General features: G+C 39.2%; 1 protein-coding gene across 5 annotated transcripts in view; it reads right to left on the reverse strand.

The window, feature by feature from the left end:
• The window catches only part of diaph2 (diaphanous-related formin 2), a 373,710-nt gene that overhangs the window by 198,990 nt on the left and 146,823 nt on the right, over positions 1-27,897 (reverse strand). For all 5 annotated transcript variants that reach the window (XM_080900481.1, XM_080900480.1, XM_080900482.1 and 2 more), the window contains one exon: positions 26,041-26,155. In XM_080900481.1, the coding sequence (XP_080756607.1) occupies positions 26,041-26,155 (115 nt within the window). The remainder of the gene's footprint in view (positions 1-26,040; positions 26,156-27,897) is intronic.

Here is a 27,897-nt window from a genome sequence, read left to right on the forward strand (position 1 = left end):
AAAAATCCTAATTAATTTTATCAATTACACCTGTGTTTACCCTGTTATGATATGTCGACATAGCTACTCTGAGAAAAAGAGAGCTGCTTGTTAAAGAGCTGGAAAAGCCAAACCATTACTCCATTTCTTTAGATGTGAATAAAGTTTAAATAAAGTATAAGAGTCTGCACTTTACACGTAATATATAACTATAACTTGAATATTTTTTTTGTTGTATGTTGCTATATCATGGCTGTAACAGTGATGTACAGTCTGGGACTGCAGCTTCACGCCAACAGATGGCCTCAGCTGGGGCCTAGCAGGGAGTCAAGAACACAGGAGCATACTCTAACTGTCAGGCCAGGTCCCTTGAATCCCACAGCTTTCTGCTACAATGATCCCAATCACTGTACACCTGCTCTCCATCTTCCCCACTCTTTAACGTCACTTGTAAGATAGACCGAAATATCTGAAGAAGATGTGAAAACGGGAAATTACTCTTCTTCACATACAAGCCGCAACTTTAGACCTGAAGTGAAAACTGGATCCAAGAACCTTCCGAAACCGTCTTCTGGATTTTTCCACTGAACACAGAGACGGTTGATGTATGCAGATTTGGTGAGGTCACAGTATAACTGGGGGCCATCTGCCTACTCATGCTGGACTGTGATTATGAGCCTTAAGACTCCCTAAGGTGAGAGAAGCAAACACAGGCAGTTCACTATAAAGCCTGCTGTCTCCTAGAGTGAATTTAACACTTATTTTTAGCTTGTTTGTCCTTTTAATTCAGTCTGTTGAGTTGCCCTACTTCATGAGTGCCACATACATGGCACTGTCACAATATTTACCCATGTTAGAGTAACAAAAATCATACAGAATCAGCCTTATTACAAATTTAAAAAGGTTTTGTTTGGCAAAACTACGTGAGAAACACCGCAAGAGAGCCATGTTGCAAAACAAATACTGTATGTAACCACTTTACTCAACACTTAACAAAATGTTAGTGTTTTGGATCACAAAAATGGAAAAAGCATGATTTTCTAGCACAACAATAAAAAAAATACACATCTACCAACTTCTAGCACCCTACATTCCAACCCATTGCGATCCTCGTTGTATCATCTTACTACCATATTAAAAAGATGTGAATGCGCTCTAGTTTTACAAATAAATTCAATATTCAAATGTAAGTGTAGTAATTTGGACTTCTCATTGGACGCTGGGAAATTCCTAATTTTTCCTTCTTTTTTTTTTTCTTAAACCCAGGTGGTATATGTGCCCATTAGCAGGGCAATGTGTTTTGTACACATCTGTGCACTTGCTGACGAGACATACAGATTTCGCTGATGTAAAAACAGCCATCTAGCCAACAAAACTTTTAATGCGCCAGCAAAAGTAAGAAAATAGATGAAGACTGTTGGCAAAAGTGTAAGTTTTAACACTTTGATTTAATGCCTATTTCAGACGTCAAAGAAATACACGAAGACTTCTGGTGACAAACAATTTATATAAACCAAAAAAACGTTTTGAAGAAAAGTCCGCCTTTAGTACCTTTAGTGATAAACAACACAGGTGAGGTCAGTGTCCCCTTTTTTCTGAATGGTATTAAATGTTTTCCAGCTGCCTGTAGGTTTACTATGAGTTATAAATCACATGCATATGTAATCGAACATGATATTATAGTATTCGGCAATAGCTGTAGTTTTATAGTAGCTTATTACATAATAATAACAGTTATTATGATCACCATCATTGTTAGATCATCTTATAGAAAGATTTAATATTATATCAATGATATTATTAATATTAGTAGTAGTAATAGTAGCATTTATTGCAGTAGAAGTTGCAAGAAGAGGATTTATGAGCATCTGCTTCAATGAAGCTTGTATTTGTATCTCCACCACAAATTAAACCATTATCAAATTTTGTTTGTTTGTGCATGTATTTGTGTGTCTAGGCAAGTGTGTAGTGGATTTCTTTATTTATCCCCATCTCAGTGCAAGTCTATAAGTATATGTTTCTGCACTCACGCTGGGCCTAAACAAAGTGGACAGCTGCTGTTGTGATTGTTATAAAATGATTGGCAGGGCCTCAAAGAATTCCCTTGGTTACAAGGACAAGGGCTATGGCAAAACAAGGCTCCTGCAGGGCGCAGCATCCCCTGCTGCTGCCATACCTGGAGGCAGCCATAGGAGCTGCCCCATCTACACTAATAGGAAGGGCAGACAAGGGCTGACACGTTTTTTTGTTTGCCTGCTAGGAAAGTTGATGCATCCTACGGTTTCAGGCACGTGAAAAGAATGCTAATATAGCTATAGTTAAAAAAAAAAGTTGATAAAGCATGCCAGAAACTGCAGTTGAACTAGCTTAAAATGGTTGGTGGCTATAAAACACTATAACCAATGACTCTACATCATCCAGCCGCCTTGCTTATTGTCTAACTCCATGTTGGATTGACATGTACCTTTGCACTCCCTACCTCTTTATTTCTCCGACTCACAAGTCCAATTCTTTCGGATCAGTTTTGGGGGATTGTAATTGCCTTGAAACTAGTGTTGCATCATTAGACCAGAGTTCTCAGATGGCATTTGCAGGGAAATAAAGGGCATGGCTAACAGCTTCTCCATAGCTCCAAAGGTTACTTTTAATCACCTACTGAGGAATCCTCTTCTACCTCCCCATTCCTGGTTTAATTTTACTTCCAGCTGCAGTCAGGGGTCCATATCCACAATGCAGCAGCGTATTTGGCAGGCAGCTCGACTAATTAGGTTGCGGGTTGGTTTTGTTACAGAAAGATTTTAACCTTTGACATGTTATGTGATGATACATGAAGAAGTAGCTTTTACTTGGGCTCAAAATATAAAACCAAAGTATAAAAAATTGGCTAACTCTGAAGCTGAAACATTAAAAAAACAACAACAATAATATAGAAAACATATTGCACAACTGGAACCAACTCCTAAATATAAATCTAAATACATTTCTACCTTTACTGTAGAGCAAATGTTAGACTGAATCGGCTTTACTATGAGCACTGTTCATCAACATCTGATTTGCTATAGTGAAAAGGAGAAGAACAGGTGCCTAGTACATGTATATTTCCCTTTAGAGATACAATATAGATACATTTATTTTTGCTGCAGACAATGATAAAGATGTTTCACTTGATGCTTTAATGGCCTTAAACCTAAGTTTCCAAATTCTGCTTTGAAGAAGAAGAAAGTGTACTTTATTGGTCCCCGTGAAAAGGACAGCAGACGTAGATTTTATGTCATGGGAAGATGATTACACTAGAGTGGGCCTTTCATTCTTTCATTCCCAAAACGGGCTTCACTTTGCTTAAGAGATGTCTTTGCTCAGCTAGAAACAAAACAAAGTGGCTAAAGGAAGAACACCAAACTGCCAAATTGAAACGAAGAAAGCCATAATTCAGTTTTTACCCTGTCAGTGCATACACTAAGCTATGGCATGATTGTCAGTGATGAGTAGTGCATTTTTCTGCCTGTCTGCCTGACTTTTCAGCCCCTTCCTTCCTAATAAAGCAGATTTTGCAGCAGACTCAAAAGCCCACGGGTGATTCTTTCATAAATGCATAAATGAGTGGCAAATTATTATGCACAGCACTCAATTTTGAAAGTGGAGCCACACAGACGTTCATCAGATGTGTCTCTTTTTCTAGCATTATTATTTCCTTTAGGACTGAATACAGGCTTATGCAGACGAGACAGCACGCCAGATATTTCTGCTTGCGCTACATTTTTGCTCAATTCCATCAATGGTGAGTGTGGTTCTTCAGCTGACAATGGTAAGATTGACACACATCAGACGCACACATGCATGCACGCCAAATCTAGGTCAAAGATCCATTAAAATTTCAACAAAGTCCTGTGCTCTGCCATGGAGGTGCAATGAAAACAATTCAAATGAATTTTGAAAGCTCACATCGCTATGTTACACCTTCCATAGTGGCTACCACTACAAAGCTGGTCCACAGGTTGTCTATTGAACAATGTCCATTACAATAAATCATGATTTGTGGAAAAGAGGAAAACATTTAAAAACAAATGAATTGTTATTGTTGAATGTTATACGAGTTAAAATAAAAATATCATATTTTTTATTAAGAATGAGAAATATAAAGGAGTTGACTAGCAGGCAAGACATCCAACTAAATGATTATTTGAAAACTTAAAACAACTAAAAGAAATTACACAACTGACTTCTAGCTAAATTTCCTGTGTACAAATTGATTTTGCAAAACCTTTTAGACTTCTAAGGGTTACAGAGAGGTATATCAAAGGTATCACTGATAGCATTACTGTTTACACAGGATGTTAGCTTAGATTCCACCATGGGAGAGTAGCCCCAGTAAAAATCACACAATTTCCAGCATGGCAGGAGAATTATATCTGGTAGTGCAGTATAAAAGTTGATAAATTATCCTCAGTGGACTCCACTGATCACTGTGGAGTGAATCACTCAGAGATGAGGACTGAAGGCACAGACAGAGTGTTGCCCGACTGATATGAGTGTCCAAACTCCCTGGCCATCAGGGAATTCAAACAGCGAGAGAATTGGAGACCTACAAAGAGCATGAAAACACAAAAGCACACACAAAGAAAGTAACAGGCTTTTGTGGGATGTGGTGTACTGAACGTACGTTTGGAGACAGCTGTAAAAAAAAAAAAAAAATCTTTAAAATCGTTATTTTTTACTACTATATGTGCCCGCATGCCTTCATTTTTAGGACTACAATGTGCACTTGCATGGTTTATGTTTGCATGGATGCAGAATCAGAATTTTTCAGATTTGGAGAATTTCTTGATTTTCTTTTTTTAAAAAGAAAAGAAAAGAAACAACATGTGCAGAGGCATAATTCCCTGTCTAAGGATAATATACGTTTTCTTCTTCTTTATTATACATTTTTTATACTTTTTTCTTCCTTTTCAGGTCATGGCTTGGGTTATTCATAACAGCTATGACTGAAATTAAATGTTGCTTTATTTAATGGCGCCAAGGGCAATGACACCATATGTTTGCTGAAATGGGTAGCAGACAAAGCAGGTAGGAAAACACGATTTGACAAGTCAGTATATACAACATGAACATATCTCTGCTTTGCTTTTCACTTCTATCAAAATACTGAGGGGTGGGAGTGTACAGCCACCATTTAAAATGCACACAGGTTGACAGCTGTCTCATGCACATGTACAAAAATAATGACAAATTATTCTTGTTGTGATTTCGGTTGGCCATCAGTGGCTATCAAATTGTTTTCATTTGCTCACATTTGCTGACTGTGTATTTGTAGATTCTCCAGCTGACAGGTCATTCTGAAGAGATCGTACTGCAGCCATCGTGTGGCACATAGTTATTAAATCACTGTTAATTACAATACTATTCCGAGGAAATGAAAGCAGAAAATAATAAAACAACATGAACGTGACACAGTTTGAATAATGACTCCCATTCCCATTCATTCTAAGTCGAGCACTCGACGATGACATTTGAAAAACAGTGTCAAATTCAGGAGCAATTCTCAGTGGGTGCTGTCAGAGCCTAATTAAACTACAGCATCTACTTTAGTCCCCCCCACTCTGCCCTGAAACAATCTGGATTCAGTCACTCTTTTCTGTATGACTGTGTCTTTCTCTCAGTATATGTGTACGTACACAAATATTTCTGTATGTACCAAAATAGGTTGCCCTGTCTTCATGCATGTTAGGCTTATATCAGCAGAAGAGATAAGAGGCATGGTATGGATGAGACATATTTTCCCTGAGTGCCATTTGCCCTGAGGAGAGGCTTGCCCACAGTGCGTAATCTCTGAGGGGATGTGTGTATGTGGGCCTATCAACCTTCAACGGAGCCAGAAATTCTCATACTTCCCCCTGCTGAGCCAGCAAGTTTCCCTGTTAAAGGAGTAATCCTCATGCATGCAGACAACTACATCTGCACATGCAGATGGGACCGACTCAATAACAGCAACATATCGATAACGTTACGTCTGAGGCTATAGTTTTGTAGCGCTTTTGTATTTATTACTCCATGTTTGCATGCCTCAAGTGTTAGACATCATCTTTCTGGCGAAGCAAAGCACTAAAATTATAAGTTTCAAAATGACAAACAAACATTGCAGGCTAAATGGACTGCTAGCATCCACCCACATGTACATGCAGATGCACACATACACATAGACAGGCACAAATCAAAGCAAAGCAACCTAAAACGTAACAATTACTTCCAATATTTGTTTGAAAGCTTTAGTCACATTCTGTTACAAGGCCCAAAAATGCTAAAAACAAAATTTGAAGTGAAACAGGATTAAAACATGTCCTTGTCTTCGTCTGTTTGCGCCTCACTTTCATGCCACTTTCGCTCCTTTTTCTCAATTTCTCATAAAGTGAAGGTCATCAATGCTGTGCTTTCACTGGTGGCCTCTGCGTCTGATTCGGAGTGGCACAGTCCTAATTACCACAAAAGAACACCTCCATGTTGACCCATGATAGCTTCTCATAGCATGTGGCTATGTTTATCCACACACATATACGGGCGCACGCACATGCACATGGATCTGAGATGAAAAGATCACCGCAAACAACATGAAATGTTCTCAGCCCACACAGTTAGCTGGCGTCCGCCCATTATATGTCACGATGACAGTATAACTAAAACAATCTTTATTAACAGCACAACAATTTGCCTCGGTTTTAATTGGGAAAGTGAACAGGTACTGGCAGTGCATCAGATAGGAGGACTCGATGCTTATTTCAAGTGGTCTGATATGAATTCCAGGGGGTCCCCTCAATGGCTTTGTTGTGCTTATTAGTCGTCTGAACAGATAACAGATTGCATCTTAATTGGAAATCCCACCAGTAGCTTTCGTAACAATATTGTAAAATGATCCACACCTTTCGGTTTGATTTTCTGATTACTGATTTGCTCACAGTAACAGGTTGCAAGTGTCAAGGTTTTAGTAAAATTGAGCAAACAATCGCAATAGCCTGATAGTTTGGGGCTTTATTTTGAGAAATTAGAAATTGCACGTAATGTTTATATAAAATAAAGAATAAATCAGTTGTTAGAGTAGTCGTGTGCAAAGTGTGATACACGACTCAATGCAGAAATGCTCAAAGGCAGATATCCATCATGCTGCTTATATTTTCTCTCACAAACATTCTCTGGGCAACATTATCGCATCTTTGTGCCACTGAATCAAACATGTTGTGTTATTGATAGTACAGTGTTTATTCAACGCTTTACACATTTGATCATTAGTTATTATTAATCTCTCGCTCTCTTCCACAGCTCGTCTTTTGTCACGTCTCCCTCCCCTCACCCACAACAGATGGCCCCGCCCCTCCCTGAGCCTTTTTCTGCCGGAGGTTTCTTCCTGTTTTTCTTTCCCACTGTCGCCAAGTCCTTGCTCATAGAGGGTTGTTGAAGTTTTCTCTGTATTATTATAGGGTCTTTAACTTAAAATATAATGCACCTTTTGAGATTCAGTGTTATATTGAATAATAGATGCATCAATATATTGGCCCGTATCAGCCATGTTAACTGATTATGGCGCATTGCTAAAAGACATATTTCCAAGGTCTGAGGCTGATGTCATAGCAAATTTTGTGAGGAAAAAAAGAGACCCTGCATTGACACATTAACATTAGTAAGTCTTTTTTGTTTAAGCTCCAAACATCAGCAATGGACTCAAAGAAACAGTGTTAGTTTGGCTGAACCATTATTTCACCGCGCACTGTTTTCACTGACTACTAAATAATGCAGGCCGAGTGCAATTTCTATTTCAATCCTACATTTAATGTACCTGAACAAATATGCAAGTTATCTTTAGATGCAAACAATTCTCCATGCAAAATTAACCTTCACATATTGTGTGTGAGCTTCAGCAAATCCAGTGAAATACACCCACACTCATCATAGCTCTACTCATTATTTGCATTTCGCCTCTCTCGAAGGCAAAAAGGAAAGGTGTACTTCACTCTTTACATTATAGGACTGCAAGCTTGACAAACAATATACATGTTCAGAAAACTAATGCCTTTAAGATTCTGATCAGGATGCAAGAGAAACCAAGTGCATATTGTGCATCTTCCTGGACAGTCAATAATGACTTGCCAAGGAAAGACAAGCAAGGACAAGAAAAGCCTGAGGTAGTTGCCTTTTTCCTCTCCGCCTCTCTACTGGTCAGGCTTTAGACATTCAACCAAGCAGCCTAATTAACCCATTTAACCCATCCGCACCAATTTTATCTTAAGTTAAAAACTCACAATCAACTGTGCAGCAAATCACAAATTTGTCCACTCATGAAAGTGCAGCTGACCATTATCTATGGGAACATTTATAGAACCTTGATAAGCATTGCTGTATACAGACTTTCCTCTCATAAGTGAGCTGTTATTTCTGTTAAGTCCTCCCACCTGATAACTGTAACTGTTAATATTTTAGCACAAAGCCTTGGTTTGCTCTCTTCCGTTTTTGCGCTGTGAAATTTACTGCATCGGGCTGTTAATACAAACTCAACACTTCCTGTAACTGCTTCAGATTTAAAGCCCTCTAGTTCATCATACAAAGTTTTGGAGGAATACCAAATGCTACAGCAGAAGGGGGAAAAAGGACAACAAAGCAAAGTGGATCAGAATGCATGAATCAAACATAACCGTGTCCAAGTTGGAGCATTCACATTGGGATGGCATTAGTGGAATGCTAACCTTTTTGTTCTCCAGTGTTTTGTTATAAGGCCACCACCGTGTCAGTTTAAACTGTTGTGTAAAACAAACAGCTAGTGGAAATATTCTCTGTTCTTGGGAGATTACAGTTTTCCAAGGATGTCAAAATTTAATTTCCTTTTTTTTTCCTGTCTATGTTTTTTTTATTTTAAGCCATACCAAACGTGGGACACGCTAGATACAATGTCATTTGATAACTGATAATCACATAGACATCTTGATGCATTCTCAATCATCCAGGTAAGTAAATCTCCAAAAGCTGATTCTGTTCATCTGGACGTAGCGTTTTCAGTTTTTTTTCGTTTCTTGAAAACGCTACGTCCAGATGAACAGAATCAGCTTTTGGAGACTCACATACACACTGCAGTGTATCAACATGTTGCAGCGTTAAAGAGCGAATGACCTGCACCTAAATACCACACATGTGCTTTTTTTTTTAGTTTTTATAATGGTAAATGAATTGTTGAATGAACACTTTAAAATATATTTAACCTGAATTAACATTACTGTATGCCTCATAACATAAGATGACAACAGTCATTAACCATAGAACTGCACTTGTTTTACATACATAATGCAAGTTACTTAACATGAGCTCTTCACATTATCATTTTTATTATGATAAAGTCAAAGCTAAACACCACTTAATTTGTTGACATGTGTAAATATTGTTTGCATACGTCTCAGACTCATGAGACCCATTAATTTTAATTAAATCTCCTTAAACAACATTTCAAACTAATTAGTAAGTCCACAATGGTTTTGCGATTGCTTCAAGATACTATCCTTTTTTGTCTCTCTTTTTTTAAAATCAGGCCAATTATACCGTATACAGTGACACGTGTGTAGGCTCGTTACATGTCTGCCTGACTGCGAGGAGACTATCTGAGGAAATAAAATGTTCCATACTGAGATAATGAATCTAATTAAGCCATAAAACGGTGTTCCAGTTGTTTCTGATAACATAGTTTTCTTACCCTAACTCTGTGTATCACATAACCTTTCAACATTTCAAATCTCAAACACTACATTTTAAGGAACAGTTTGGCCTTTCCTTCAGCTCACTGTTTTTCTAAGCTGTCTCCACATATATTGCAAAGGAGTGAACATTCCTCGGCCTAATTTTATCTTCTCGGTGATATTCAAGACTGAACTTGTAGTCTTGCAGGCACAAGCTCCTGAGAGGAAAGGTTCAACTCAACTTGACACAAACCCTGATCAGATTAAAAAACAGATTGACCGTGGTATTGAAAACCCTTCCTCCTATTGGAAATGAAACATCGGAAAGTTAATGTTATAGAAACCTCTCGCTGTGTGATCTGATTAAATCTTGATGTCAGGTCTGTGTTCCATAGGTTTATATATATATATATATATATGATATTTTTAAAAGCTCCAATGAGACTATAGAGAATGTGCACTTCTCACCATGAACCACAGATTCAAACCTCAGAGAGGTTTTAGCTATTGGCCTGTATCACAGTGCCCCCAACTGGTAGAAGGAAACTGATAACTGCAAGTGGAATGGTGACAGGCAAAAATCATTTCAATCAAAACACTCACTGTGGTATGCAAGTACCATACGACAAAGGTACTTAAGCTAAAAAGGAAGATCAGAATGCAGTGCTTATGGTTTTCTGTAGCACACAGTGATTTTTATCCAGTTTGAAAACAATTACATTTTTGGGATTTTAACCAAAAAAAACCTCCCAGTACTTAGATTAAAAGTAAGAAAGGGAGAAAATCATTTTGTAAATAAAGAGTTAAAAAATACTAACCTAACGAGACTGAAATCAGTATCAGATTAAGTAAAAAAAAATATACTGAATGCTTTTCCATTTAATACAATAAGACCAAAACAGATTGACTGATTGAGTTTATATTCATTATTATGTTCATGGCTATTTGCCATATCTACTCAGAGTCGTGTATGACTCCAGTAACCTGTTATATGACAAGTTTAATAATATAAATTAATTAAATACTGTTAAATCGAAAATTTACCAATAACACTAAAACTATTCTACCAAATATTTATTAGGTATAACTTTCTAGAAACATAAACTTGCCTGACTTTGTAGTTTAATTCCATCATAACGATCTTAATCATAATGAGGGAAAAAGGATTTCTGGATGTGAAGCAAACTCCATAATGAAATGTATGTACTTCTAATACGCATTTTCCAGCATGTTTATACTTTGAACATAATAACCAACACCTTGAAACTTTTTTTCTGTTTGCAGGGCTAAATAAACATCAACTACCCCTATGTGCATATTTAAGCTCTTTTAGCAGATAAATGACAAGTTCACATGTTGCGTGGGACACACTGCGCGTGCTAACTGCGTCTAACACCAGATAACATGAATATTTTTTCTCCAGGTTTGACAGCTTGTTAAGTAATGATTGTTGGAAGGTAGCAATACACCCCTGACCTGTCAGCTTTGATTAGTGATTAAAAGCTTAAGAGACCTTGAATTACAGCACTGCTAGCAAAGAGCTATTCGGGTTTTCTGGTGAGAATGTGTTACAATAATTGGGACTTATTTTTTTCTGTGCTAAAGGACAATGACATCAAGCCACATTCAGCAGAGAAAATTTCAGACATGACTAAACGAGTGTTTATTGTTGGTTTGACAGCATGTTTTTCCTAATTACAACAGACAACACAATGATAGAAGCACAGGACGCCTGTCAAGGCCACTGTGGGTATCCTCTAGTGTGTGTTTCATGTCCCTTGTGCCATATGGTAGACAAAATAGGCCACACATCTCCATACATTTACTTTTGATCCACTGAATACCACTGCTGTCAATCTCAGACACTACTTAACCTTTTAAAAATCCCAGTTTTTCCAGACACATGTCAGTAAACTCAACAAAATATCAAAGTAATAGGGGAGTAATGTTTCCTTCCACAGCTAAATCCTGGTCTAATACAGTTGACGAAAGTGTGGTGATGTATACACAAATGCTCCACTGAGATAGGTTATCATTTTCAGCAGCAATAACAGTCTGCACCGGTGTAGTTATCACATCCCTTTCCCTTTATCATCACTTTCATCTCAAGTAATGTCACTCCTTTAAACATCTCTTTCACATGTTCACCATTTACATCTCCATTTGCTGTTCAGGTGCTTACTGCTTCCACACATCTTCAAGTGAAAGTGGTTAATAAAACAATGGCATCTCTTACTATTCCCTCGACTCTTCCCTGGACACAGAACCATGCTTAGAGCACGTTTATTTCTTAAGCATACACAAGTTTGGGTGCAAAACTCATTTAGAGTAAAAAAGGTGCAAACCCCATGAAGGATCTGGGAGCGCTCAGGAAGAACGCTCCGAAATATCGGCTTTAAAATGAGGATTTACATTTAAATTTAGTATGAAGAGATATGAAGAAAAACCGCTCCGCAATTAATGCAATCCCACAGCTACAAACGTATGGTAAGAGGGAGATTAGGTTCAGGGCACCTAAAAAAAATTAAAAATAAACTGTTAAGAGCATCATCTAGATCTGTCGTCACTAGCATCTGCTTAACCAGTAGTCCCAGATACATTCAATTTACATAATGATGTTAAAGTTAAAATGATCACGAATGCTCCCAACTATCTTGCAATTAAACCCTTTTTTAAAAACATTTTTCTTTCACAGACACTAAAATTAAGAGAAAAACTCTAATTCCAGACCTGTCATTTTCCGTGAGCCTGGCGTTCCAATGCTAATATTATCTTAGCATAAAGACAAGATGGAAGATGGAGAGTGCTTCTGCTGAGTGAAGGCTATTTAGGTCTCTCAATCAGCACTCGCTTGGGATATTGTGCAGTTAATGTCTAAAAATGGTTTACTCATCATCATTATCATCACTGGAATTCTTGTGTAGTCCAAGATGAGTTGTGTCATCTTGACGAGATTAAGAAAATGACGATGTTTTTACTGCACTGCATATCTGTGTAATAACCAATATCAATTAAAAAAAAACGCCATTTTTCCGCTTACCTTTAAAGCTGCTAAAGCATCTAAACCAGCAGAAATGCCATTAGTGAAAACAATGTGCCGGGAGTTTCTTTGACAATGAAATGTCAGCGGAGTCTGTTGTAGCTCACATGCCGGTATCAGCGCCCACCTGTGTCTAAGTATGTATCAGAACACCCTGGGGGTGAATGCATCGGATTCTACAAGGTACCACCACGTTCGAAGCACAATTGTGCACTGGCTGCTCTGCTGTGGGGCCCTGGTACTTCTCTAATAATCTACCCAGCATGTGTTTATCTTTGTTGGACCAGGTTGTGTGGAGGAGGCGGTCGGGAAAAGGAAGGCAGACAGAATCCTGCCAGCCTGCATGTGAGGAGCCCGCAAATCCAGAGGGACTGCTGGCTTTGTGTGACTGTGTGCTCACGTGTATGTGTGTATGTCTGAGAGACAGAAATGGCAGCAATACAGCCAACATGAGTTATGGTCTGACACACACACGCACGCACACAGACACACACAAAACATTTAATTGCCAAAAAAAAAAAGTCTCTCCCGAGCTCCATTGTGTCTAATGTGTTCAACGTTAATCTTACCCTTTAGGGACATTTGTTGTTGTGTTAATTACACACCACCAGGAGCCCTCATTAACACACATACAAATATGCACACGCACTAGCACACACACAAACACACTATGTATACAATTTAGGTGGAGCAAGTAGAAGCTTAGACTAAATACGGCAGTCCAATATGTGTGAAGCAAAGCTAATGAAGCATTTACAGGGAAAGGGGTCATCGGAGATTTGCCTAAGGTCAAACAGTCTCCTGCACCTTTAATGAACAAATTCAGCCTCAGATGTAGAGAGGGACTTATGGGTGGGCCAGGGTGCCCTGGTTAGTCATCCACTACACCACTAGCTCATCACATCCTGCACGTGCCTTTGCTTCCACCGGTGTGCAAGCTTTGGCTAAAGCCAGTAGAGGAAGGCAAACTGGAGTCCTCAAAAACAAACAATTAACCCCAGAGTATTTTTGCTGCCCCTGTTCTCTGCCTGCCATCAGCGCTCATTACAGTCAGTGCAGCAATTAAACTAGAAATGCCGCCTTGCGATTGTTCGCCTCTGGCAACCACTAAAAGTTGCACTTTACACCCATGACTGTCCAGATAATTTTTAGTCAACACTTTGAAGGAATTTAATAAACATATTAAAGCTGATTTTTTTGTTGTTGTTCAATAACACCGATTCCTAACAGAATGCAAAGCTGATGCAATGACAGTCGACTCTGATTTAAATATAAATGCTGCTGTAAAATTCTTTATATGCACCACATATAATCTATACAACAGCAGTGAATTTTACTTTCATTACTAGAAACCCAAATATATAAAAGGTCTCGCCTTATTATCTCATCATGGTAGACATTTGGGTGAAATGTTTTCATAATTAGCATATAAATTATTGAGTTATGGGTAAATTGTGTTTTGTGGAGTCACAATGACCTTGATCTTTAGCCATTTAAATGAAATCGGTTCATCCTCGAGTTCCCATGTCTATCGAAAATCCCACTGTGGGCTCCTGGTACGTCTCGTTTACAAGAATTATATGGATGTGAGGTCGCAGTGACCTTTATCAAAGTTCATCCTCGAGTACAAATGAACAGTTGAACCAAATTTGAAGAAATTCCTCAAGGGACCCTCACAAGAATGGGGCAAGACTCTTAAAAAAGAGGGAGAAAAAACTCTGCTTGTCTAACTCACATTAAACTAATCTGGTAAGTACATAAGGAGAGTGTTGTGAAGCAAATTGTTTTTCTCTTTCATAGAGGGTGAAATACCCATTTTAGGGGCAGAATAATGGGCCACAAGGTGACTGGTATGTGCTTGTCTTCATATCGCATTCACCTAACAGTGGGACTTAATTACATTGGAGGGGAGGGCTTCACATATTCAATTATAGGTAGTCAATTACAGACACAGCTGTAGCAGATTTATAAAAGATATACATTTGCTTGGGAGAAATTGGCACTGATCGCTTGGGGCAGATAGCTGATAGATGAAAGGAATACGCCTTAGGAGAATTATATGTCCACTGGCACCAATCTACATGGGGATGAGTGTAAATGAACAACTGTGCAGTAAGGTTTCTTGCACAGTAATGCAGTGCAGTCCTGCATAATCGAATACATATGGCAAATTTTTTGAACCCATCTGAGGGATGGCTAGGAAACTGTCCCAACACTTTCAAGGTATAAAGGAGACATTAAACTCAGCGATACAGAGCATTAGTCGCAAAGCGCAAGTAAGAGGTAATAGGAGGTACGCTGACATTTCTGTATTCAACATGTTAGGTTAACAGAAAATATTATAATAAGAATTCAAATCATAGTAACAAGATGTGAAGAACGCAGAAGTGTAGACTGACTGGCTGGAAACCTTTTCATTGCTTTTCTTAGAGCTCCATTTCAGCACAGCTGAACTTTAATAAAACAGCAATATATAGTAATATTCATGTTTGCAGCAGACATGAAATATCCAATGCATTTTGCTGCCTCGTGTGATTATAATTAAAATCAAGGTGTATCAATCCTCTTAGGTTAATTTGTCTTACACAGTACGTCTGTGGTGTCTTTCCATCCTGGGGATGCTTGCGGCCTCAGAAAGGTTAATAAGCTGCTTTACCTCAGACTGAGCTGGATTGGAGGGGAGTTGGAAAGGTGATAAAAAAAAAAGGCCAAGAGAGCAGAAACAACTTAATGCAAATCCATGCAGTCAAAGTAATCTGCCACATCTTTAAAACCACCAGCTCTGCTACTTAATAGTCTCCAACTACAACTGGACCTCTACTTTCCACGCAGCAAAACATTTAAACGTGGCCTTGACATCAGTCGGTCCTCATCCCGCGATGAAAAACGGAGGTCAGAGGTCTGGGAAGAATTTGGAAATGATGAAACACTCACTGAAATCCAATGTTTATTAGCATGCCCACCCACTGTGGACTGAGTCAGTTCAACGGGGCCTTATTTGCATGAAAGTCTCAGTAAACAACATTCCCAAAACACCCTGGTATTATCTGTACAAATATGTAAACAGTGCAGAATTGCTAATACTCATTTTGAATCTTAGTTAAAATGTGCTTGATTGCTGCAGCGTTACAGCTGGTTTCAGTGTGCTCACGTAAAGTGTAAAAGCAAACTGTCTCTGTCCTGAACTGCTTCCTTCAACATGTGTAGGTGGAGCAAAACTGCAATAAGGGTGAAACACTACCAAAAGACACACAGATTAACATGGCTGAAGTATGAGAATAGCCTCACAGCAGGAACAGAAACCTTCTGACTCTGTGAATCAAGTGTTTGCTTACAGAGGCAAACGCCTGCACCAAAGGCAAAAAACAAGCACACTGAAATAATGGTTGATGCTGAACATCATTGCTCAGTCTTCTGCACATTTATCACATTCCAGCTTTAGCTTTTTCTGCATTTTCAAACTGTGTTTAATGAAACACGGTCAAAAAGAGGGAACAAAGGAGGAGATAATCTATAAAAATGGCAGTTTAGAGAAAAACATGATTCCCATTCAATGATTCTGCACTGCAACTTGCGATGTATCTATAATCTCATCTGCCATTAATAGTAACTATGTGGCTTGTTTGACACTTTCAATCATTATTTCAAAATTCATCTTTTTTTATAAGAAGGCGTCAAGGGCACAAGAGTAACAAATAAAAAAGCAAAGAGGTAATAAATAAAAAATTAAAACATGTTTGGACCATATGCTTGTTAGATGAGCAAATTAATAACATGGACTTTAAAACGTTTTCTTTAATTTATTAAGTTTTCTTCTCCTTTTTTTGTTACACCTACTGAGAGAGTCAACTTTTAGGGACAGAGGGAGGAAACTTTGCCAAAGAGAGCCGAGTCTAAACCTAATGCTGTGATGGAAAACAGACAGAGACAAACATTCACACAGAAAATGAAACACAGAAATTTGTATGCTATGGATATAGTGGCAAGACAATGATAAGCGGAAAAAGAAGCAAGATACCGTCTTTAAGTTCAAGCGAGATGACAGGTTGAGAAAGATGGTGAGGAGCACATAAAGGGATGGAGTGGGAGGACGGAGAAAGGTAAAATAAATAAAAGAAAGGCTAAAAGCAAAGGCTAACTGTACCAATAAGTGTCTCCTGAAGGGAAACTGAGACAAGTTTAAAGGAGAGTTTATGTGACTGGTGTGGAGAGGTGGTGCTCAATCTTTACAAGGCCAGAGAAAACACTCAACCTTTTCACTGAGCTGGATAAACAAAAGTGTCTTAACATTAATTTGTGCACACAGTACTGGAAAACATCCTTCCTGTCTGTCATTGACACAGGGCTTTTGATGGTCTTCATCAAAAACTTAAAAAGTGCAGGCTCCTTTGCTTGTTGTAGAGTCTGTATTGATCCTGAATGCTAAAATGAAGTTACTTCAGTAATGAAAAATTCAAGACAACTATATCACACAAGATATTACATTAGCATATTCTGAAAATGGTTGTCTGGGACTAAAGCATCATTAGTCAGGATGTCTTACTGGTTTTTGACAGCAACATATTTTAACTAACTGCTGCATCTGACAAAGCTCAATTCCATATTTACGTAACAAAAAAGTTTTATTCCAGCGGTGCCAAGTTTGATATAGTTCCTCTAAGTGTCGCCGCTTTTAGTGTTTTGTTTTGTTTTTCGTTTTTCAGGTGACTTTGGATCACAATCTGTAATCACGACGGTCTGTCTGCTTTATTCTCTCTTTCGCTTACCTCAACCTCTTCTATCTGTGCAGAAATTTACCGCACTCTGGCATGAGAAGTCATGATTGTTTATATTCAAGGAGGCACCATCTTGAACACGCAGGCCTCTGATTGTTTACTATCCTGCTTGTGACATCACGCTTGCTCTCTTCCCCCCGGCGATGCTCCGTCTCGTCTCTGTACCGTTCCAACCAGATTGGCTGTGGGAGTGTCACAGCCTGGCCCTCTTGTAGTCACAAAGCAATTCCACCAAAGAGGTTCACAGACAAATGAAACTTAATGCCATGTAACAAACTCGGCAGGCTAGTCTGCACTGTCAGGCGTTGTGTTAGCTAGTGGAGAAACAGAGGTTTGTCTGCACCTTTTGATCTTTATCTACATGAAAATCAAGACGGAGGTAGATCCACAGTGCGTTCAGACAGGTCAGAGTTAGACATGTGTACTAGCGCTCAGTCAGTATATAAATATATTAATCATATAAATATCACCCATGCAGCATGCAGACAAGCCACTTCACTTCATTATCAACGCTAATGAAAGCAACACTTAAGGCAAAACTTTAAAAACTTTTGAATTTCACTCAATGAAGCGCACACAGCGAGCAGTGAGCCCACATTACGGATTCCTTATAAAACTCACAGCTCTAGCACTCGTACTTCTGAGCTGGATTAGATATGCGCTCCATATTCTTCTGTTTGGGATCATGGGGGTGAGTTAATGAGGCTCCACCGGGGTTGTTCATGTGAAAAGCTCCGGCGACAGTGCTGACATTGTCATCTTTTTAAAGGCAAGTCCCATTGTTAATAAGAATCCTATCACTCAATTAGGAAGGCGTGCAGACGGGAGATTTACTGGACGAAACACGAGGGAGACGCACAAACACATACAGCAACTTCAGATACTCTTCCATTTGTTTAAAACTAAATGCCCCTTTCACTCTATTAGATGCTACATTAGAATAGATTAAAATTTTCTGACATGTTTGGGAAGCATGGTTGTTATTATGCATTACACACCCGCAAACACCATGTAAGGGTAACTGTGAGGGAGAGTGGCCAAGATATTCACAGCCACAATAGTGGAGACGGCAAAACAAATGGAACTTTAACATTTAACTAAGGAGCTGTATTTATAACTGACAAATACAAGACGTCATTCAACATTTCTCTCATGTATTTATAGACTTTATGTCTCGCAATTTTCACTCTAGAAATATAGCTCGACAAAACAAGCTTAGTTTGCCATCAAAAGGGAAAAGACGCTTGTGCGCTAAAAGCTACTTTGGCTCCTCCCTTGTCACAAGGGTACTGAGAAAATAAAGAAAAAGCTCAATAAAGGGGAATACTTAAAAATGTTGATGAGAAGATAAAGGCAAATTATTGGAAAATATATACCTCTTAAGGTCCGTGGAGAATAAAAAGATTAGAACGATAACAAGAAAGATTGACATATCCCAAATTTCCGTTAGCTGAGATTATCCGAGGGAGCGAGCATGAAGAAAAAGAAATAAAATATTTAGACGCATAGGGGATATTTATTTTTCAAGAGACAGCTTTTTGATGAACATTACAGTCTACCTGAAGGCACATAAAAGTTAGCTGGATGTAGACTTGGGAGGCTGTAAGCGGCAGGTATCAAAGAAAGCTAATATTCAGAGGGCTAAAGTTAAAGTGCACCATGATAGCCAGAATGGCTCTCATCTGAGAAGAGAAGATTAAAATCAGTGGGACATCACAGCAAGGCAATATGAAGTGGGAATGAGAGGAAATTTCTCTCTCGCTGACTCACTCTCTTACAAAGATGCACACACATAATATAGTCTCCTACAATAAACCAATTACTTGTCATTAATATTTAAGGGCCTAATTTCCATTCATATGTAATATATTAAAAATGTGCAGGGATGAGCAAAGAAAACGGCTGACCCACAGATATCCGCAGTGAGCTCGCTGCCCCAAACAGAGAGAAATGAACATCGGGGTGTTTTGTGTTTTATTGAGACAAATGTCCCCTGCCTGCACCAGCAATTAATGGCCTTCCCATAAAATGTGGAAAATTGCACAATTTGAGGCGTTTCTTTTCCAAAACAGCCTCGTTTCAAGTAATAATGGACATTTAATCTGGAATGCATGATTGAGTGATTGAAATGTGAGGAAAGGTCTCGGGTAATCAAAACAATTCACCCAAAAGGGAAGTATCTCTCCACTCAGACACCGATGACAATTTACAAAATGAGTATGTGGTAAAATGCCAATTGAGATCTTGTTTTGTGAGAGACTGGAGCTGTTAAACAATGAGGCTGAGAGTGAGAGTGGGTGTCTTTTTACCAGGCTGGCCCCGGCTCCAGATGGACACCATCATGTCCAAAGAGATGATTTCAGAAGAAAGCGGAGAAAGACGAGATAAGAAAGAAGAAAGAACGAGATTTCTGGAGAAGAAAAGCACAGGATAAGGACACAGAGAAAGCTGTCTTGGCGAACGGTCCCTCCTCTCAATTAACACAATCGGAAATAAACAGCCGTGTACTCCAGGGAAGCATGGCAAACCATCAAGCTTGACTCCCAAACACTTTGACATAGAAGATATCAAAAGCTAATCATTGCACAAACGCTATCAATTCAAGGCAGACTGTCCCACAGTGGGCTACAATGTCTTCACTTGAGCTTAAACTCATTAGATTAAGGTCCTTATTACATTGTGTGTAGCTGAAAAGGAAGAGCTTCAGCAATAGCCTAGGGATGTGTTTTTTGAAAGAGCAACAAGCTTTTTCAAGGTTTTTATCACCGAGACATATTGTTAGTAAATGAATACCGCTTAACGGGATTAAAATAATTTGCGTAGCACTTGTTGCAACATTTGCTGCTATGTTTTGTGAGCCAAAACGTCTGTTAAGTATAGTGAAGAAGCACTACAGGGGCTACTGGTCAGCAACAGTTTTCTTGTCTAAGAGGCTGCCGAGTGTCTGGTGAGGTGGCCGATCATGCGTGAGTGTGTTTGATCCGGTGGCCAGGTCAGCCCTGATGTTAACAGAGTTATTAGGGGACTTATTAGGAAGAGTCAAGAGAGCCAGCTAAACCCCCCACTGATTCCATCATTACTGCCGTTGTGGCTGGGCCATTACCGCCCTGCTGCTGGGGCTTTGTAGCAGGGATTGAGAATCAGCTGGTGTGCACACCACATTGGCTCAGTAGGGGAGAGCATGTGTGAGGGGCAGAGCTGTGGGGATGGAGGTAAAGCAAAAATGGGTGTCAAAGTGGGGAAAACTCTTGAAGGATTTGATCTAATTTATTGTTATGAGGGGCAGGATGACTGCAGCCATCACTTGTAGTCAGGTTTAAGCCAAGTTCAGTGCTGACCTTTACACTGAAACTTCAATATGTGTACCTTAGATAGATCCCTAACACCGCTTTTTCTTTGTGTGTGTTTGATTTTGTTTCCTTTTTAAATTTACAAATAATTCCCGAACAACAAAAGGATGTGCGCCGCCTGTCACTCTATGATAGCTCGGATAGGCTTTATATATATTCCTCTCTGCAACTTATATATGACACATAAGGAACATACAGTCCATGTCGGGATTTCAGTTGTTGTTGAGTAATCTCCTTTCTTTCTCTGTGTTGTTTCTGCTGAGAAGCCCCCCCAGACATCACCATTACAAACTGGCACATGCCCTTTGTCCATCACCAATTGATGAGGGCAATGGAGGAAACATTTTGGAATAAAGGGGGTGTGAAGTTTGCCAACATCAATCTTGTTTCAAATTGAACCGCAAAGTTCCAGCTGAATGAATTGCATTTCAAATGCAGGAGGCCATGGCTACACGCATTCAGTCCCAGAGTGAATCTGTTTTGATCCCAAGAGCCGTACAAAGGCACAACACACTGATTGATAAAGCGAACTGAGGGGAGATGAGAGTAAAAGAAAAAAAGAGAGCCAAGTCAATGGGGAAGAGTGTAAAGGGGAAAAGCCGATACAGCCAAGTAAAGGCAGAGAAGATCGAATAAGACAAAAGACAAATAGCAAAAGGGTAAAAAACTATCTGAATGCAAAATAAGATAATTCTACAATTGAGTCCAAGTTGTTCTACAGAGACCAAGTGTTGTATCATACACAATTACTTGGGTGGTTTTAATAGAACACCGAGATTTCTATGATAACACATTTGTTCAGCTCTTTGTGGGGTGGAAACAATTGTCTGATCACAAACTGCAAAATGGTGTCAAAGGTGAAGACGATGGCACGACATCAGTGTCCACAGTTGTAACACATTTTCAACATGCTGCATCCTTCCAAGAGCAAAACAGAATAAAGCACAGCTAGGCTGAAACAATCGGGCTGAATGCTCTTCCCTTTATAGAAGCCACAGAAGCGTATTCCACTCAGAGATGGGCGTAATCTGATTACTTTTTTCAAGTAACGAGTAAAGTAAGGGATTGCTATTGCAAAAACGGTAATGAGATTACCGTTACTTTCCCGTAGGAACGCTGCGTTACTGCGTTACTAAAACCGTGATTTTTTTGCGAGAATGTCTCATGACAGTGACGTAAGCGAGTGCGCCGTTCGTGACAACAGCTGTGTGCAGATCAACAATGGATCATATATCGAGTGCAGAGAGAGTATGAGGTGCAGCGTTTAAAGCGTGGAAGTACTGACCTTACTTTGAGTTTGATTCCATAAAAAGTGACAAAAACATTAGTGTCCGCTGTGCGTGGGAAGAAAACTTCTTTTTACAGCGAAAAAACCCCTAAACTTCCAACAAGCACCGAGTAGCTACGACGTAATGGGAAACTCACAGAGAAACTCGCGGATTCTTCCACTGACCGCGGCACACCTGCACCAGGGTAACCCTCCGCCTACCCCACTCCTGCTTTACAGGTGAAAATAGAGCAACAGGACCGCTGAGTCTTTGACTTTATTTATTTTCTGCTGTGTTTTACTTGCATCTATTTGAAAGACTGAGTGTAAACACAAAAAATATTTTATTTTATGTGCTGGAATGTGCAGAAAATAGGTTTAAATGTTAAACTAATTTCTTCCAGTCAGAGAATGTTGCATATAATTAAATTTTTGCTTGATGCATAAAGTTAAAAGATTAAAACTAATAAAACAAGTTTTAAAAAGATGCTTTTCCATTTGATTACATTTTGTATGATGGATTATGTAGAAAAAGTAGAATTGGGCTAAAAGATCTATCGCTTTATCACCTGTTCAGGGTGTAAATCATGTTTTTAAAAAGTAACTAAGTAACTAAGTAATTAATTACTTTTGAAAATAAGTAATCAGTAAAGTAACGGGATAACGTTTTGGGGGAAGTAATCAGTAATTAGTTACTGATTACTTTTTTCAAGTAACTTGACCAACACTGATTCCACTTACAGCAAAAATATGAATTAACACCAAGTCGTTCAATAAATAAACTTTGGATGAAACAGCTGGATTGTGTTGCTGTACAGCCTTAAACCGTTACATTTGTGTACGTTTGATTGACGATGGCTTGAGTTAAAGTTTTCTTTCTTTTTCTTTTTTTCTTGGAGGGGGCATGATTCATTTGAAGGTCTTTTTCTCTATTTATGCTGTATTTATTCTTTGTAATCATACAAAGTTACTGAAACTTGTAACCACAACAATGCATCACTGGAGAGCACTGATTTAACAGGTGCTGTATATTTACATGTATATTTTGGCTGCTGTTAGATTCCCTCATGTTTGATTTTTACACCGTATGCCTTTCAGGATGCAGCCCCGACCGGCATTATTCAAAGCATTAGAATAACTATCTAAAATCCTTCTTTTGCATAACTACATCCTGGTTTAATCGTGACCACATCCATTTAATGGGCTGGTTAAATGGAACTGCTATATTTTCAATATGTGCAATACAACTTTTTTTATGTTATTCAACATCCAAAGGCGGAAAAAGAAATGTTAAGTATGACTTAGTCAGTTAAGACCCAGAGTAGTGACTTATGTTTTAAGTTTTCAATCAAGTTGAAAAAACATATTATAATAAATGACAAAGAAAAAATAGCCACTTTAAAAGACTGAAGCCAGGCTTGAAATCCCTCCTGATTATCATTTCCTTTTCTTGGTAAAACTCATTAAACAGTAAGACTCATAAAAGCAGCAGGGGAGATGACAGTCTAGCATTCTCAGTTGTTTTAGAGGCCTCTGAGCGCAATAAGCATCTGAAAATTGGGGGCTGTTAAAGTGATTCTTTTTTTTCTTTTACTGCCAAAGTGTTGTTCTTCAACAATGCAAGTAACAAGCAAGAATCCCAAGAAACGTGGAGATAACAGAAGCCTTTTTTGCACCATTTTCTGAGGGCAGCTCTGCAGGGAAGGCATTTACACCTGCTTGCCTCATCTTTCACGATACACTAGGCCCCCAAAGTGTGCTTGACTTATAAATATCCACATCTTGTGGCAAAGATGGAGGGACCACAAAAAAGCAAAGAAAAAACAACAAGTGTGTGTGCGTGTTATTTAAAAAAAAACAAAAAAAAAAACAGGGATATTGTCTGGGCAATATCCCAGACAAATGAAGTCGGTTTTCACTAGTGACTTGTTTGTCAAATCAACACAAAGGATTTATGGTCCGTAGCTACAATGAGAGGTTACACTGAGAGTACGAGACCTCAGAAATTAATCTTGCTAGTGCTGGTCACGACACCTGAAACTCCCCCCACCCCCAAAACTCCTTTAAACTTCACCATTCTCAGTTAAACAACTGGACTTGAGATAGACGAAAACTTTACACCAATATAGGTCAAACTTATTCTTTTTTAAGATAAAATATTTCATTTTTAAGCACGCTTATCCTCAGATTGAACTGAATGAAGCATGAAACATGGAGAAGAGGAAAACAAATGAATTACTATCTCATTTTAGTAAAATCCTATCTAGCACCTTTTCTGCAATACGATCTACATCAAAGCCCTTCGCATTGACTTTCAACTTCACTGTAGGGAAGGGAGGGGGGGGTGGAAGATATACAACATTAAACAGCATTTTTCATTCATGAGCAAATCATGTTCTGTTTCAACAATAGAGGAAAAAGAGCTGATTCAGTGAAGCCGCTGCAGGGGTAATTGATAGGGATCCAGCAAAGGTAACTCCCGGGGGAAATGCTGGATCATGAATTCCTACCCTGCCAGCGGGAACAAGGACTATCTATAGACGTTTTTTTTTAATCCCCAGTGGGCGAGAAAGTGGCTTTAATAAAGAATTTAAAAGGACATTTAAAGCTGAATTAAAGCCATGTGTCTGTGAAACCAAAAAAAGGTTAAGTTCTAATTTATTATAAGAATCAATGGGAAACATTTTTTACTGCACTCTCCAAGCGTAGCGCTGATTTACACTTAATATGAACACTTTCTTCCTCAATAACAACTCATTAATCTAATAAACGAAAAAGTAAATAACTGTTAACTGCAAAAAAAAAAAGGGTTTCACTTCAATTACTTGAACAGCGTTAAAGAGTACATGTTAAAAATTATAGCGCCTGGCAGATATCCCTTCGTGAAAGATGAGAAGGGAGTGGCATGACTGCTAGGCCTATCCCTGTCACTTCATTAAGCTTTGCAATAACTGTTCTTTGCAGCCCACATTCTCCTTCCATCTGTATTATGCTGGTAAATCACCTTGCGGCAGCCAAGGGAAAATTGCTATTTATTTCGCAGTACAAAAAAGACACGACTCTCGTTTGTAGACCTGGAGGCTATGAGAAAGACGGAGCAAGAAGCTGCTGCCAGGCTGACTAGTGTCCAAACAGATGGTGGGTATAAGAGAAAAGTTGGAGGATTCTGTATAGTTATGTCCACACATGCTGACAGAGCTCCGATTTGACTGTTCTGCGCTTGACAGGACTCTGACTTCTCCCCTCCCACTGTTGCTCGAATTAGAGGGGTGTGCTGCACACACATAAATACACAAACACACATGCACACGCTCGCTGTCAAAGAAGTGGAAAACACTCAAATTGTCATGGGAGGAATACATCAAGTGCCTTCACACACATATACACACACATATTCTTCCATATAAAAACAAACTTGCGCTGCACTGCTTGTGTTGTTCATCAGCAAGTTAGGTAGCCTGGTTGTGTATCTGAGAAACAAACTGGCCGGGACAAGTAAATTCCCAGAGCTTCTTTCACCAAAGCCTTCACGTCTTCCCTGATGGAAGATTGGTCTACTGGACTGGAAAAGGCAAGAACCAAACCAAGCATGGCCGCTCTTGATTCACACATATATGTACAAGCTCGGGTTTGTGCACGTCCACACACACAAAAATAAAAACCACTGATCTGAAACTACTCAGCGGGTACAAACAACAAATACAAAAAGGAGCTACTTGGCATTTTAACTTCCTCATAGACACATAAACACAGTGAAACACAAGCATTGGTATGCATAACTGGCATAGAGATTTGAACTGAGACCAAACAGAAACAGTGGTGGTGGTGTCGAGACAATTACGTTTTAAGTGAGAAAAGACGCCAAAGGAAGCATATGTCTGTTGACTAATTAAGGATGGGGTGGAGAAAGATGACGCCTCCTTACCTTTGCTCTGTGAGGAGAAGCAGAGGGAAAGCTGAGCAAATAGGTCAGGATTCTCAAACTTCTCTTCTTTGACTTTGATCCAGAAGCAATTCTCTGCCATTTCCTGAGGCACTATCTGCAATGACACAAGGATTCCATTATCACCACAATCAGAAACCGTCATTCCACCAAGCTGCCACTCAAAAGTTCTTCTCACTGGAGATGGAGTTTGTGAGTGTTTTTGCTGCGTGCGGCCACACACATGCCCTTGAGTGGCATCTTTAGCATCTGAGTGACAAACAAGAAATAACCAAACAGCAACAGGAGAACGTGAGGGATACATTAATATTTGCATATGACGAGAAACCGCATGAACTTAGCCATGCTAAACTTTACCCGAGTGAACAGACACAAAAACCAACATCGTAGGAATCACACGGCTGCTTAGTAAAGACGAAAATGGAGGCGTGTAAAGGAAGATCAAGACATGAACACATCTAATTACTGTAGTAGTGTATCATCAATATCTATACCATTTGCCTACTTCCGCTGTACACTGTATTAAGTGCTATAATGAGACCATATCTGTGGCTTTTTGTCAAACACTCGAATTTGCACTTGACCCAGTGCAAAGCTGCCAATAACCATCTTCGAAAACACAGTCATTTCACACTGAAAGACGTCTAAGTAAAACACTCATGCAACACAGACCAATCTCCATCTAGCTCTGGTCCATTACTCCCAATGCTGTATAGTAACAGTAATAAGTATAACAGTGTTGCAGAGTCAATCATGAGCTTGTTTTGGTGTCCGGGATAGATAACCTCTGTGCTCTTATTTGCTTCTATTCGACCCACGTATACAAACATAACACACATGTGCCTAAAATAGGTTTGTTTGTTTTGTTTTAATTGCCTATGCGTATAACAGCTGTTTCACAAGAATTACAAATTATTGTAGCAAGAAAAAGAATTTTACCGAAATAAATATGTAAATATAAATAAGGCGGCACGGTGGTTAGCACTGTTGCTGCACAGCAAGAAGGTCCTGAGTTCAATTCCACCATCAGGTCTTTCTGTGTGGAGTTTGCATGTTCTCCCCGTGTTTGCGTGGGTTCTCTCCGGGTACTCCGGCTTCCTCCCACCGTCCAAAGACATGCAGCTTGTGGGGATAGGTTAATTGGATAATCAAAATTGCCACTAGGTGTGAATGTGTGAGTGAATGTGAGTGTGAATGGTTGTCTGTCCCTGTGTGTTGGCCCTGCGACAGACTGGCGACCTGTCCAGGGTGTACCCCGCCTCTCGCCCTATGACAGCTGGGATAGGCTCCAGCGCCCCCCGCGACCCTGAAAAGGATAAGCGGAAGCGAATGGATGGATGGATAAATATGTAAATATTAAAAATGACTTAATGTTAGCTTTCCAAGTGTTTAGAATGTGGAAGCAATTTATAGTTTGCACAATTGCGTGTGACCAATGGGGGGACACACAGCATAGTAGCAATTTTAGGGTTGGTATTTGACTGTCCACAACATGAAAAGCAGAAAAACAGACAGGGATCTCATGAATTTTATCAAAGGGTGGCTATGGCTTTTGTGTGACAGTCATTGACACGCCTGGCCCTTTGAACTCTATTAATAAAAAGGAAGTACTAATCAAAGAACATCGAAATTCCAGAAGTGACTACTTTAATTGCAACTATATTAAGGTTAGGACATGTATATCTGCCAATATACACTATGCAGAGTGCGAGTCTGTGAAGTCACAGATTTCAGGCTCCACTCTTTTTTCTTGTTTTTTTAAACCGACAGAAATAAAAGCAACAGAAAAATACTTAACCAAATACCTAACCAACTAAAAGGTTTCGTCTACATGAAAGT

The sequence above is a fragment of the Rhamphochromis sp. 'chilingali' genome (genome assembly GCF_963969265.1).
Source record: "Rhamphochromis sp. 'chilingali' genome assembly, chromosome: 13".
NCBI classification, from domain to species: Eukaryota; Metazoa; Chordata; class Actinopteri; order Cichliformes; family Cichlidae; genus Rhamphochromis; species Rhamphochromis sp. 'chilingali'.